The 14,763-nt window shown below is 50.3% G+C and overlaps 1 protein-coding gene across 1 annotated transcript in view; it reads right to left on the reverse strand.

Moving 5' to 3' along the window:
• Positions 1-461, reverse strand: part of Trappc10 (trafficking protein particle complex subunit 10) — a 74,084-nt gene extending 73,623 nt beyond the window's left edge. The window contains exon 1 of the mRNA XM_020152706.2: positions 308-461. Coding sequence (XP_020008295.1) covers positions 308-380 — 73 coding nt within the window. The 5' untranslated portion in view covers positions 381-461. The remainder of the gene's footprint in view (positions 1-307) is intronic.
• Positions 462-14,763: the final 14,302 nt, after the last annotated feature.

Raw genomic sequence — 14,763 nt, forward strand, 5'->3', positions numbered from 1 at the left:
CGGCCCGGAGCGCGCACAGGGCGGGACAGCGCGGGACAGCGCGGGACAGCGCGGCCGCGCTCCTCGCCCGCCTTCTGGCTGCGCCTGTCCCGGGCGGAGTCGCCGGGCAACCGCACCCGGAGCGTCCACAAGCTGAACCCAAGGGTCGGAGGTCACCCCAGGCGAGGTCGCTGCAGCTGACAGCCGGCCACACCTCCAGGAACCGCAAGGCCGCGAGCGCGCGGCGGAGCCGGCCCGTGAGGGTCGGGGGGTCAGGGGCGTAACCGGGCCCGCACGGCCGCGCCCCCTGCCCGCACCCAGCACTCACAGGTGACGATGGGCTTGTTCTCCATGGTGTAGATCACCGGAGGCAGCGGGTCCTCAGGGGCGTCCATGGGCATCCGGCGTCACCGGCCCGGCCCCCCGCGCCCCATGGGCACCCGAGGCCGCGCCGGGCCAGCCGAGCCCGCGCCTGAGCCGCGCCGGCGGCCCCCAGGCAGCTCTGGAGCCGGCCGCCCGCCGCGCCGCTCGCTTTCGCCGGCCTCGTCCACTTCCGGCCTCGGCGCCGCCGCATGACCACTTCCGGTGCGCGCAGTTGAAATGGGCGTGTCTTCGCGCCGCCGGCCCTCCGGCGGAAAAGGGGCGGGCGCGCGGGGCGCGCGGGGCGCGGAGGGCGCGGAGGGCGCGCCGCCGCGTCGCTGGCCTCGGGCTGACCGCGGGCGCCTACGAGGGACTCCGGGAGGCGTCCCTGCTCGCCCGTCCCTGCCTGGTGCCTCCGCCCTGGGCGCCTGTCGTCGGATTCCCACTGCCTGTGGCCGCGCGTCCTCATCGGCACCTTACGTAGGATGCCCCGGGATCCATCACACACCCCTGGGTCAGTTTCCACCGCTGGGCGAGGGCATCTGCGCGGTGCCAAGCTGGGACCGGGCTTGCTTGTTACACGGGCTTACAAAGCAACGCTGCTGCCACAAAGCAGGATGAAATTCAGGCCTTGCAGATGTTGCTGAGCGTGCACCGCCCCCTCCGAGCTGCCTGAATGTGGGGACCGTGCCCCCACTCACCGCCAGAACCCCGACACCCACAGCTTTGCTAGGAGCAGGCCGCGGTGCACGTGTAGGGAATGCCACAAGATAAAAACCTTCCTTTTAAGATCTGGTGCAAGCAAAGCAGGTTTGGAGTAACTTCTGCAAATGAAATGAGCGTACTAGGGGAATAGTCTGAGTGAACACGGCTGCTGGGCGGCTGGTGGTGTTGCTGTGGGAGGCAAGGACCAGGCTATGGGGCAGTTGAAGCAGGCAGAAGCCACCGGCAGAGCCTGGAGAGCAAAGAGCTGAGGGGGGAGGTCAGAAGTCTCTCTGCAGGGGTTCCCTGAAATGCCCGGACCTGGGCCCTCTGACTTAGTGTATAGGATGAGACTCCATGGGGCGTGCCAGAGTTATAGAAAAACTACAGTCGAGCAATGCAGAAAGACCTTTTTCATTCCATCAGAACATCCAGCTGAGCCACTAGATCCTGCCCGCAGGGCTAGCAAACTCCATCTGTAAAGTGACAGAAGTATTTTAGATTTTGCATGCCACTATAGTATAGTTTCACACTCCTCCCTTCTTTCTCTTAAACTCTGTAACAATATAAACACTGTCTTAGCTTAAGGACTATACAGAAACAGGCCAATGGCCAGATGTGGCCTGTGACCCCTAGATTGTGACCCCTGAAATAAAGCCTATTGAATACCTGCCTCACAAAGCCTAAACCAAGGCCTTGACATGATCCAGTCAAGAGAAATTTGGCTTTTGATACTGCTAAGTTAGAGGGGCTTGGGAAGCACCTTAGACATTTCTCAGCTCTAAGGAGGCATAAAATTAAATCTACCTGAGCCCAGAGGGAGAAAGACTAAGCTGGGACTAGAACACTTGAGGGAAGATAATCCAGTCTTTACAATTCGTTACTTATCAATGTCTAACATACTCAACATGCTAGGAAAAAAAAAGAAAAAACATGAAAATGTAAGCCACAGCCAAGACAAAAGGCAGCCAATGGAAAGCACCTACCGATGGCCTGTTGTATTTGCAAAGACTCTAAAGCATCTGTAACAAATACATCCCAAGGATTAAATGACCATAGGAAGACATAGGAGCTCACAGTCGAGTAGTAGAAAGTATTAAAGAAAAAAAAAAATCAGACTGGGCACCAGTGATTCACGTCTATAATCCTAGCTACTTGGGAGACTGAGATCTGGGGTATCAGGGTTCAAGGTCAGCCCTAGAGCAAAACCACTATGTAAAATTATGAAAGAGATTTGCTTAAAAAACAAATACAGGAAATAAGGTAATAGAAAATATTTGATTGGGGGCTGGTGGAGTGGCTCAAGTCATAGAGCACCTGCCTAATAAGCACAAGACCCTGAATTCAAATAAATAAATTTTTATTATTTGTACTGCAAATAAACTAATTTAAAACACTGAGAACACTATGTGACAACTCTAGACCATGGCCTCTCCTTGTATTTGATCTGTACTCACAGCTGAGTGAGAAACAGAAAACACCTGGGGAACTGGCCTTTGTGACCATGTGGCCACTGTCTTGACTGCAAAGGGCAGCACCATGGACAGAGAGAGGTGGTGGAGGGTGAGGGGGGGGCGGCGCTCATTGTCCTGGGAGCACTCTGGCTCCACTCCAGGGCAGGAAGTGGACTGTCTTCCCCTAAACAGACCTACTAGAGATTATTTTCTTACGGGAATTTTTGAAAACCCTTGGATTCAGCATGAATACTGGTCTAGCAATCCCTTCAAATAGTGGTGGAAAACAATGCTGTTCTCACTAACCAATGTCCATTATTTTTTCAGACCCTTTTTTCCTGAGACAGCATTTTGCTCTGTTTTTTTTTGCTTGTAGAGTTGCTGGACCTTGAACTCAGGTGGTCTTTCCTGGCTTCCAGGCTGTAAAGAGCCTGCTGAATTACATATTGGGATATTGTGTCTGCTTTGTTGAAGGGCAGGACCAACAGGCTCTTCTCAATTCCTCTCCACCGAGACTGGGCAAAAAGAATGAAAGGCCAGTGAATATTCACAGCAGGCTTATTCATAATAAGCCCAAAGTGGACACAACGTAGGTATTCTTCAGTCAGTGAATGGTTAAACAAACTGTGTTCCAGGGCTGGAGATGTGGCTCAAGCAGTAGAGCACCTACCTTCAAAGTGCAAGGCCCTGAGTTGAAACCCCAGGACTGCCAAAAAGAAAAGAAAAGAAAAAAACCTGCTCCATTTGTACCCACACTACTCAGCACACAAAAGGGATGAACTATTTATGCGTATACAATAGTCTGGATGAATCTCCAGCGATAATGCTGAACAAACAAAATCCAGTCCCCAAACACACTATACTCACAGAACATTCTTGAAATAACAAGATCATTGAACTGGAGAAGAGACCAGTGGTTGCCAGGGGTTATGGGAGGTGTGGAGTACGGAGGGAAGTGGGGGGCTTGAAAGGGCTGTGCAGAGGGTCCTCATGGGGAAAGGGTGGTCTGCATCTCCACTGTATCTGTGTCAATACCTGGTGATGTGATATGTCTCCTCCAAAAGGCTCATGTTGGAGTGTAGCTCGGGGTACAGCATTTGACTGCAAAAGGCTCATGTGTTGAAGGCTTGGTCCCCAGCGGGTGGCACTGTTGAGAGGTACTTGGATCATTGTCTATGGCCATACCACCCCAGCCGCTCCTGATCTTGTCTGGTCTTGGAAGCTAAGCAGGGTCAGGCCTGGTTGGTACTTGGATGGGAGAGGTACTTGGATCATGAGGACCCTGGAAAGATACACCTTGTCTCCGGGTGTCCCCCTCCCCCTTCCCGAGCACCATGAGGTGGGCAGCCTCCTCTGCCACATATTCTCCCTGCCAGGATACCCTGTCTTACCTCAGGCCCAAAGCAATGGACCCATCCAACCATGAACCGAAACCTCTGATACCATGAGCTGAAATAACCTTTCTTCCTTTAAGTTGTTTTCCTCGGATGTTTGTCACAGCAACAAAGCTGACTAACACACCGGTTGTGACATTGTGTTGCAGTTTGGCAAGATGGTGCCCCTGGGTAAAAGGGACACCATTTCTCTCTTACAGCTACATGTGGATCTGCATTACCTCCAAATTAAGTTTATGGTTAAAAAAAATGCCTTTTTTTTGGGCTGTACTAGGGATTGAACTCAGGGCCTTGCACTTGCTACGCAGGTGCTCTACTGGTTTAGCCATGCCCCAGCCCAAGCCAACTGACTTTATTTATTTTTATTTTATTTGCAGCACTGGGGCTTGAACTCAGAGCCTCATGTTTGCTAGGCAAGTGCTCTACCACCTGAACCACTCCACCACTCCTTTTTTGTGATGGTTTTTTCCGAGGTAGGGTCTATTTGCCCAAACTATTAGCCCAGGCTGGCTTGAACTGCAATCCTCCTGATCCTCCCTCCAGAGTGGCTGGGATTACAGGCATGAGCCACCTGTGCCTTGTGGAGCCTGATTTTTGTTTTTCCTTTGGCTTGCTCAGCAGGCACTCCATCACTTGGGCCACACCTCAGTCCTCCAACTGACTTTAAAGTTAGTTTTCAATTATCCCTGAAGTAACAGTGTGTCTCTTACTGTGTCACCTCACACTTTGCTCTGCATTCATTCACCAGGTGTCTGGGAGTGTCTCCATAGGCAGCACTGGGCCAGTCAAAGCAGACAGAACCCAGATCTCCGGCTCTGCTATTTCCTGATGTGCATTTTTTTTTGCATTCATTTAACTATGCTTCCATAATTAATATTCCTAGGAGAGCAAACAGTCTACATAGAGAAAAAGAAAAGAAATTATAATTATGTGAGGAAAGAATCTGCTTCCTGAAAATAAAGAAATGCCATACAAACACCTTTTTCCTACCAAATTAGCAAAAAACTTGGAGGTTGGGTAGAGTCAAGGGTGGAGAGGCACCCCAGCCTGCCTGGCCAGCAGGGGAGTCTCTTCCTATGTGTTGTGTCCTCTGGCCCAGCAATCGCACCTTAGAACTGTCTGAGGGACGGTCCTCCCAGACCTCGCTAGGTAAAACCCCACACTGTGCCTCACTTGCCCGGGCTCAGCCCTTCTGCCCTCAATCTCACTGGGTCTTTACCACGCAATCAATTCACTGTCAGCTGTTGCTGTTCTGCGTGTCCTTTCCACAGAAAACCCACTCTGTGCGTGGACAGAAACAGCTTGCCCTCCCAGGTTTTCTCCCACGTAATGCCGTTTAAGTAAGTAAAGATAATGAAGTCAAACTGGCACCGCGGATGGCATTTCTGGACACTTGTTCAGTGCTCCTATTTTTAGCCCAGCTGCTTTTTTTCTCAGCTTCCTGACAGCCTGGAGTCTCACTTCTTCTCTCCATGCCGAGGTGACTCCCAAGAGTCCTGTCTATGCCCAAGCCTCCTGTCCCTCACTGTGTCCATGCATGATGGGACAGGAGTGGCCACTTTGCTGAGGCCCTCATCTGGGCTGCACCTTTTACTGACCATTCTCAGGGACCAGGGAGACACCACTGTCCTGGTGGCCAAAGCCAGCTGTGGTCTGGCTTAGCAATGGGAGAGAGGAAAGACCTCTCACGCCAACCATGCCAGCCCCTGGCACATCTAATATCGGGATGACACAGAAGAGGGTGGTGAGAGGAAAAGGCTGAGCCTGCCCAAACCTCCCAATGACACCCACACTTCACTGGAGGTGGCTGGAAGGGTGTCATCACCTAACCTGGATTCCATGCCTCTTCCTGCATAACTGGTACAGTGGAAGTTGTCCAGCCTCAAAGACTGAGTGGTCCTCATGGTGCACATGACCTTCGCAGATGGAAAAGTAGGTGCCCCAGGCCACATGCACTCAGCTCACTCTGGTTTCAGCTGCAGCAGGGTGGCTCCCAGATACAGTCCCACTTCTGAGACTGCGTGGGCCCTATATCTCAGCCCCAGGCCTAAGTTCCTGAAGGACCCAGATGCAGCTGAGCCAGGAGGTGCCATCTTCTTCCTGGAAGATGGCGGCTCCAGGGCAGGGGTGGGTGGATCACAGCACAACCTCCCTTTGCTCAGCAGGGCTTTGTGTTCAGCTTCTGAGAGGGCTATAGCAGGAACCTGCTCAGCTCCTTGTCCTTCTCTGCCCTTCCCACTCCTCTCTCCTCTCTCTGAAACCCAGACATACGATCTATACCCAGGTAGGTCCATGCTTGTTCTCTGTCAAGAGGCAGACAGCTCTGTAATGGATGAGTTTCCATACACCCTGTTGTCCAGCCCAGCCCTGAGCTGGGCACCAAGGATTGCCCAAGATTGTGGGCCACGCGCCTCCTACTGGAGCCTGTGATTCACCTGAAGGTACATCCCGGGCTGTAGCTGAGTGATTGAGCACTCCACTAGCATGTGTAAGGCCCTAGGTTTGAGCCCCAGTATTGCAAAAGTAAATAAACATAGAAGCAAATGGATTTTTAGAAGTATTAAAAGAGAGTATTGAATGAAGAAGTGTTCAATTGTATTTCAGGTGGTTTTTGTTGTTGTTTTTTGGTGGAACAGCCAGGGTTTGAACTCAGGGCTTGGCACTTGCAAAGCAGACACTCTATTGCTTGAGCCGTGCCTCCTGATCATTTGGCTCTGGTTGTTTTGGAGATGGGGTCTCACAACTATTTGTCCAGGCTGGACTTGAGCCATGATCTTCCTGATCTCAGCCTCCCAAGTAGCCTGGGTTACAGGTGTGAGCCACCAGCACCCTGCTCAGTTATTTTTACGATTATTTGAGAAGTAGGGCTGAGTTAGTCCCATTGACCATTCATGCCACCTCTGCTATTGCCAACACTACTATCACCACCACCATCACCACCACCACCACCACCACCACCATCACTACCACCACCATCACTACCACCATCACCACCACCATCACCACCACCATCATCACCACCACCACCACCATCACCACACCTTCACCAACACCCAGACTTATTGTGTGATTCTGTGTAGCAGAGTGATTCCCGCCTAGCAGAGTAATTTTAAAAACACCCTCTACTGAGTACTTACTACATACTAAGCAATTCACATCCACTTACCTCATTGAACTCCAACTACTGTTAAAATAGATTAATATCCCATTTTATTGCTGTATCTGTCAAGTAGAATCAATTCCACTTTTATTAGGCTTTGGGGGGAGCTTGTCAGACATGTGAAAGTCACCACAAAAACAGACATTTAATGAGATGTGTTGGGACAACAAATACCCCAACAGAAAAGGGTTGGTTTACATCTATAACTCCCACTCCACACCCAGGGTAAACTCCAAGGAGACCAAAATGCACACGTAGAAAGTGAGCCCAGGAACCTAATAGAATAAAACACAGTCAACTCCTTTCTACTGTCCCCAAATCTAGAAGCCATAAACATTAATAAATTTAACTGTAGAGACATATTAACCAAAGTCAAGAAATAAAAGACTAACTAAAAATGTGTAGCATATTAACATATATGACAAAGCTTTTATTTCCTCAATATAGTTTCTAAAAATTAAGAAGAAAAAGAAGAATTCAGTAAGGTAGAAAAAGACCTGAGCACAAACACAGTTCATATAAAAAGAAAGATGATGGTGCTGAGTGCACATTGAGAAGTGCTCGAAACTTATCATGACACAAATGCAAGTTGCAAATACACTGATGGAACCGACAAAACTTCAAGTATGACGACATAGTCAGCGGGTGATTCTTTGGGAAAGAGGCCTCCTGTGCCCTGTTGGGGAGAAACAGCCACCCTCAAGAGTGTGGATCGGCACTGCCCATCAAAGTGGCAGTGCTTCCCTGATTCACCTGCCCCTTCTTGGGAGGTTTGCAACAGATTGCATGTCCACGTCACAACAACGCTGTCCCTCGCAGCACGTGGGAATGAGCCACGTGTCGGTGTATCATGGGCTAGAGGGATAAATCACCACGAGAAAAAGAAGGAGAAGCCCAGTGTATTCTGTGTGTGAGAAAAAGTAAGGGGGAGGGGAGAAAGAGAATCGGGAACAGGACTGTGTCCCTGCATGGGCAGCAGCACTGTTTGACCTCCACCCCACTCCTCCCCCCAATACCCACCCTTGTGCCTTGCCCCATTTCTGACTGTTCCTTCACCTCTTCCGTATTCACTCACTCTCTCAATCCTTGCTGACCGCAAAGCCAGGGCAGGGATGGGGCCACAGGCTTAGCTCTGTGTCTCAGGTTTACTCCTGGGTCATTCACAGGTTATGTGCTTATGCAAATAGCCTCTTCCTATGGCAAGTCACTCAAGATATCTGCACGTTTTCTTCTGGCAAATGACCCCAAAGTCTCCATTTTGTGCACCTGAACATTCCTCTCTGCCCCATGGATAGATGGATAGTGTCAGCAAGTGGGAGGGCTACAGCACCTGAAAGTTCCTGTGTTCTGCCTGGTAGTTTTGTTGGCCCACAAGACCAGGTTCCACAGCCAAGACAGAGGCAATGGCCTGGCACCTGTCACAGATGGTGCTCACAGAGCCATGCTTATAAAATGATCTATCACAATCTTTAGCATAAGTAGCACCTGGTGTGATGGTGTACACACTTCTAATGTGTTCACTGGGCATCTCCACCTGGCTTGATGGTAGGGCTTGCACCCCTGGCCAGGATGGGGGATGAACTAGGCTTTCCCGTGCTGTTCTCTCCCCACCCGGAGGTCCTCCTTTGATCAGAAAGCACTGTGGTGCAGCCAGGGACTGGGGTGCTGGCAAATGGCTCAGAGTCTTCAGACCAAAGAAGGACCTGGAATCACAGGGGGTCTTTACACAGAGATCATGGCCCAACCTCTTTCAGATGTGCTTGAATAAAATGTGGCCATCCTGGAATGATGAAAATTTGAATCATAATGGCAGCAAATGATATGTAACCAACTCAGATGCCACTTCACGCTGGGTGACAGTCCACACATTTGATGGCAACATTTGGATATGAATTTAAGGTCTTTCCAGCATTCCACCAGAGATGTCCATGCCTGATGGGCAGATGCTGGTGGGTGGCCAGCCCAGCAGACAACACCACACTGCCCTTCCTAGGCTATCTATGCTGGAAACGTAAGTGTGCAGCCCAGGTTGCTGGTGACACCACATTGGCCCATGAAGTGCAGGTGGTCATCTCCCAGGGCTGGACACTGGCCGTGACCTTGGCAAGCTGCTGAGCCAAGGTGAGCACAGACCTAACTGTGGGTCCCTGTCACAGGGGGACACTACCCATCTTGGTCTAGGCCACTGCCAGCTGGGTCTCCTGTGACATGTAACTGAGGACATTCTCTAAGTTATCCACACATTTTTCTCTTGCAAATGAAAGTCACAGACTGGGTAGTGTGGACCTGGCTGAGTGGAGAGAGAGGACGGCAGTGGGGAGTCCTCCTGAGCTGGCTCCGCAAAGTGAGAATGGAGTATTTAAGTCGCACCCACTGTTCCTTGAGGAACAGAGCATGAAGAAACCTGATGTGAGCAGCTGGCTGTGGTAAATCTTGCAAAAGAAGGGTGTCATTCAGACCAGTGGGGCCCCTGGAAAAAGGGAGGCCTGGAGAGACAGCTCCTACCTAAGAGGTGCTCTCAGTATGGGTCTTCGATCAGAATCCACTCAGTGTGCTATCAACTGGCACCTTGCAGATGCATAAGCCAAATCCTGCAGCCCAAGCAGAGGTGGAGAGGCAGCCAGAGACCTGACAGACGATGGAAAAGTTACCAGCAGTCCGATTGCACCGCATACACTGGGAGCAGGATAACCACCAACCGCAGCACGGGCCAGCACAGCTGGGGTCCAGCTTGATTCCAGAGGACAAATGGAGATCTGAGCCCCGCTGTCAGAGAACTCATGAGATTAGTAAAACCTGATGAAGCTGAGGTGGGTCACTGATGCCCTGGGGGCGAAAAGCAGGCAGGTGGGGCTGGGAGTGGGGTCTGACCCGGGCCTCCCTGGGCCTTCCTTAGAGACCACTAGATCAAACTTCCCCAAGGCCAGAGATCTGACAGGATCAATATCGTGCATTTTTAAGTGGCCATTAGTTCAGGGCACCCTTTAAATGGCTTGTGTGGGCCACAGAGGCTCCAGCTGGATGGCAGGAGGGCCCTGGAGTGACCGCAGGACAGTTTCATCTCCACCCTCCTGGCAGGACCTCATGTACTGCCAAGAACAGGTCCTCCTGTTTATCCCCACTCTGAAATATCATGTCCCCAGACAGCTTCTCAAGCTAGGCCAGCAAAATCAGTACAAGCGACAAGTGCACGGAGGAGCCCAGGGCCTGGGACGAGGCTGCGTTGCTAAAGATTTTAATCTCCTACTCCCTGAAAAGTTGGTATTTGTGCTTCTGCACTTTTAAAAGTAAATGAAGCCACCTATGTTTGACTGGGGGCAGGGGTGTGCTCAACCTCCTTTAACCAAACACAGTGTTAGTGATGCGGTGATTCTGTTCCCCACAGTGGTCACAAGCTCAGGAAGAGCGCTGCAGGAGTGCCCAAGAGGGGCTCCACAGTCTGTCCTGTGACCACCTGGCCCAGAAACATGGGAATTCAGCTCTGAGACCCTGCAGCCAAGCCCATCACAGTGCTGAGGGTGAGCAAGGCCTGACAACCAGCAATCTAGGGGTAGCACATGAGTTCCTCCTCTTTCCTCCTCTGGTTTTTGAGAAATGATGGCTAATTCCCCCCACCCTTTTTTGTGAGACTGGGATTTGCATTCAGGGCTCTGAGCTTACAAAGCAGCCCTCTACTGCTTGAGCCACACCTCCAGTCCACTTTGCTCTGGTTATTTTGGAGATGGGGTCTCATGAACTATTTGCCCAGGCTGATAGTCAAACGTCAGTCCTCCAGCTCTAGCCTCCCCAGTAGCTAAGATTACAGGCATGAGCTACCAGTGCCCAACGGCTAAATACATTTTTGTCAAGTTCTAAACAGTGTCATTGTGTGCTTAAAACAATTTATTACATACTCTGGGAGGCCAGGTGCGTGATGCTCAAAATTATTCTATCATGGACTTGAGAGCAGGTAACACACAAAACCCAAAAAGTTCAACATTGTAAAGTAAATGTGCCAACCAAAAAAGCAGTGAGGTACCATTCCTACTATGAATGGATAGAATCGAAAACTCAGATATGAGCAGGTGGTGGTGGTGGTGATGTGGAGAGATGGGAGCTCTCGTGCTCTAACAGTGGTAAATGATGTAGCCACTGGAAAAAACAGGACAACCACCAATCCCACTTTTAGAAAATTACAGACACATGTCCACAGAGAAGCTTGCCCATGAATGCACACAGTGGTACCTCTCAAAATGACCAAAATGTGGAGTCAAGTGTCCAACACTGGAGAATGAACAAAGACATGTTCTCCATAGTCCCTGGAGTAGTACCCAGCCATAAAAAAAGAATGTGGTGCTGTCATATGCCGTAGCATGGATGAACCTTGAAAACATGCTCAGTGAGAGAAGTCAGACACAAAAGCCACACACTATGTGACTGCTTTTACATGAACTGTCCAGAATGGGCAAATCCTTAGAGATGAAAAGGATATGTAGATGTGTGTCTAGCTACTCAGGAGGCAGAGATCAGGAGGATCACAGTTCAAAACCAGTTCCCGAGACCCTATCCCAAAAAAAACCCTTCACAAAAAAAGGGTTGGTGGAGTGGCTCAAGGTGTAGGCCCTGGGTTCAAACCCCAGCACCACAGGGAAAAAAAAAAAGCAGATGTGTGGCTGTCATGGGCTGTGGGAGATGAAGGAATTAAACGGGTGACAGATAAGGATTCAGGGTTTGGCATGAGGTGATGAAATGTTCTGATTGGCTGGGATGATGCATCACAGCTCTGTGAATAAATGAAAGCCAGTGAGCTGTCACTGCAGTGTGTAAGCCTGAGCTGGGCATGGGGCTGGTGTGGATGTGCTGGGAGGTGGCTCCCGGTGAGGACCTTTGAAAATGAAGATGCCAGAGCTTCCACAGCAGAGAACTGAAGAAGTACACAAGTGAGTTGATTTATTCAGTGAGGCCTGGGAACCCACCTCTGACGATGCTGCCCAGGGGTCACTTCTTACTAAGGCAGTAAGTGCTGCGTGGATGATGATCCCTGCCATTGTTGGGGCTCCATAGTCTCTGGCCTCAGTTGTTCAGTGTCACAGTAGAAAGCTTGCATGAAATGGTGTCCCAGTGTTGGGAAAGGCCCAATAGGACTGTCCCAGTATGGGGCCTGAGACCTGCAGCAATGCCATGCATCCTGCATCAGAGAGCTGGAATGTTTGATAAGCAGCTGCTGGCACACAACTGGTCCTAGTAGACACTGAGGGCCGCCCAGGAGACACCAGCTGAGGCAGGTGCGACAGCCATCTGTCACATAATGGAAATGGGACCTGTAGATCAAGCCAGAGCAAGTCAGAGACATGAAGTTCAGGGACTGTGTCCCCATTCCCTTTGTTGCTGTTGACTCTTCTCTTGGCACACACCTAAGGCCTCTTGGGGTGCTCCCTAAGACTGATGATGGGGAGGGTATTATGGGTGTGACTCCTGGGCAACTCCTTTTTCACAAAAGTGAAACAGATGGCTGCCTCCTTATGCCCTGAAGGTCAGTGTCAAGGGGAAGTTCTCCTCCGCTGGGCAGGATTTGAGAGGTACACGATGACATTCACTTTGGGTGAGGAACTGGCTTGAGGCCACCACACAGAAGACTTTGAGGCTCTTTATGTCCTCTCAGTGCCTACCAGAGAAACTCCATTGCAGAGAGTGATCCATTGCAGAATGGCTCGCCTAACAGAGTTCAGCCATCTTCCCTTGCTGACCACACCAGGTCCAGCATGGAGGGCTCAGGGGCCAGTGCCGGTGATGGTGGAGTGGAGGTGAGGATGGATCCATTCACGTTGGCTCCCTCTCTCAGGCTGATATAAAGACTGTTGCTGAGCCCCAATGTGGACTTTTCATCAAGGACTTCAATCTGCCACTTGGGGGCAGATTGGTTCCACAGGACCCTATCCACAGGGGCAGGGCAGCGACTCCACACTGCCAGAGCGGGCACAGGTTCCAGGAGCTCGCTGCCCTGCTCACAGTCTCTTCCAGGATCATTGTTCAAGGGCTCTCATAGGGCCAGGCTTCAGAAGAGTCTTACAGAAGAGTGGTGAGCACCGGAATCACTGATCTGTCACTAAACCCACACAATCCAGAATAGCCAGCATGGACAAGGGCCGGCCAGGGCATCAACCGGTGGGGCTGGGTGCTGAACTCAAAAAGTGAAGTTGGGGTGTTCAGCCACCAGCTGGGTGCAACATCTCAGTGGCTAGGACACAGTCTAGGGCTCCTCTCACCAAGTCTCAAGAACCCATCTGCAGAACTGGTGCATCTCATCCCTGTAGCCTTAGTTCTGTTGGATCAGAGCTCCAGGTTTTGGGGACGAAGGCGATGCTTCCATTGGGAATACAGGGAACACTGCACTGGACAAAGCCATGTTTGCCTTCTGGTCACTCCCAGCTTAGTGCTGACCACAGCAATCAGAGACAAAGGACTCTATGAGGCTGGGAGGGGGATATCTGGAACTCCCTGTACTTGCTGCTCAGCAGAGCATCTCTTGGCGCTTAGACAGTCAATGGTGACAGTGTGCTTAAAATGCTCCATGTGCTAAAAGAGAGGCTGAAATGCACGATGAGGAACAGGACGCAGGCTGGCCATCCCTTATCTGAACTTCTTGGTACAGCAGTGTCTTGGATTTCAGGCTGGGATATTTGCATAAACACAGTGAAATATCCTTGACTAGACCTAATCTAAGCATGCAGCTCATTTGTGCTTTAGATGTACGTTTATGTCTCGTGTACACACATCCCAAAGACCATTCCATACGATATTTTCAGGGTACCTGTGTTTTGACTGTGGCCTGTCACTGAGGAGACAGGTGTGGAAATTTCTACTCGTCAGTGCTCAAAAGTTTTGGACTTCAGAGCATTTCAGATTTGGGATTTTTGGATCAAGAATGTCACCCTTGGGCTGGAAGTGTAACTTAAGTGGTAGAGCGCCTGCCTTGCAAGCGTAAAACTGAGTTCAAACCCCAGTACTGCCAAAAAAAAAAAAAAAAGAAATGTTGCCCTTTACTAAATAAAAGGAATAGGCATTTAAAAAACACATAGTGGACTGGTGGAGTGGCTCAAGCAGTAGAGCACTTGCCTGGCAAGCATGAGGCCCTGAGCTCAAATTCCAGTACTGCCAAAAATTAATTAAAAAAAATAAAAACATAGTAATAAAAATGTAAAAAATGAAGACTGAGGCTCAGTGAGTAAAGAGCAAATTAGAGGTAGGTACTGGAGAATCACAAACTAGAGCACAAATAAGAAGAAATGAGCTGGGCATCAGTGGCTCACACCTATAATCCTAGCTATTTAGGAGGCAGATGTCAGGAGGATTGAGGTTCAAAGCCACCCAGGCAAATAGTTCATGAGACCCTGTCTCAAAAGAACCATCACAAAAAAGGGCTGGTGAAGTGGGTCAAGGTGTAGGCCCTGAGTTCAAACCCCAGTACCACAAAAAAAGAAAAAAGAAAAAAAAGAATGACAGAGGACACAGTGACAAGACTGTGAAGGAGACACTTGGACCCCTGGGGATAGGAAAGCAGCTGTAACAGACATCTGGCCAGAGTTACAGGGAGTGGGGTGGAGGCAACATGGAAAGAGACGATAGCAGAGAAAGTTCTAGAATTGACGGAAGACTGTATTATCAGGATCAGGAGTCAAGTCTAATTGAAGCCACTTAAAAAGAAACCTGCCGCCAGACACACTGCCGTTGAACT

Source organism: Castor canadensis, chromosome 5, assembly GCF_047511655.1.
Source record: "Castor canadensis chromosome 5, mCasCan1.hap1v2, whole genome shotgun sequence".
NCBI classification, from domain to species: Eukaryota; Metazoa; Chordata; class Mammalia; order Rodentia; family Castoridae; genus Castor; species Castor canadensis.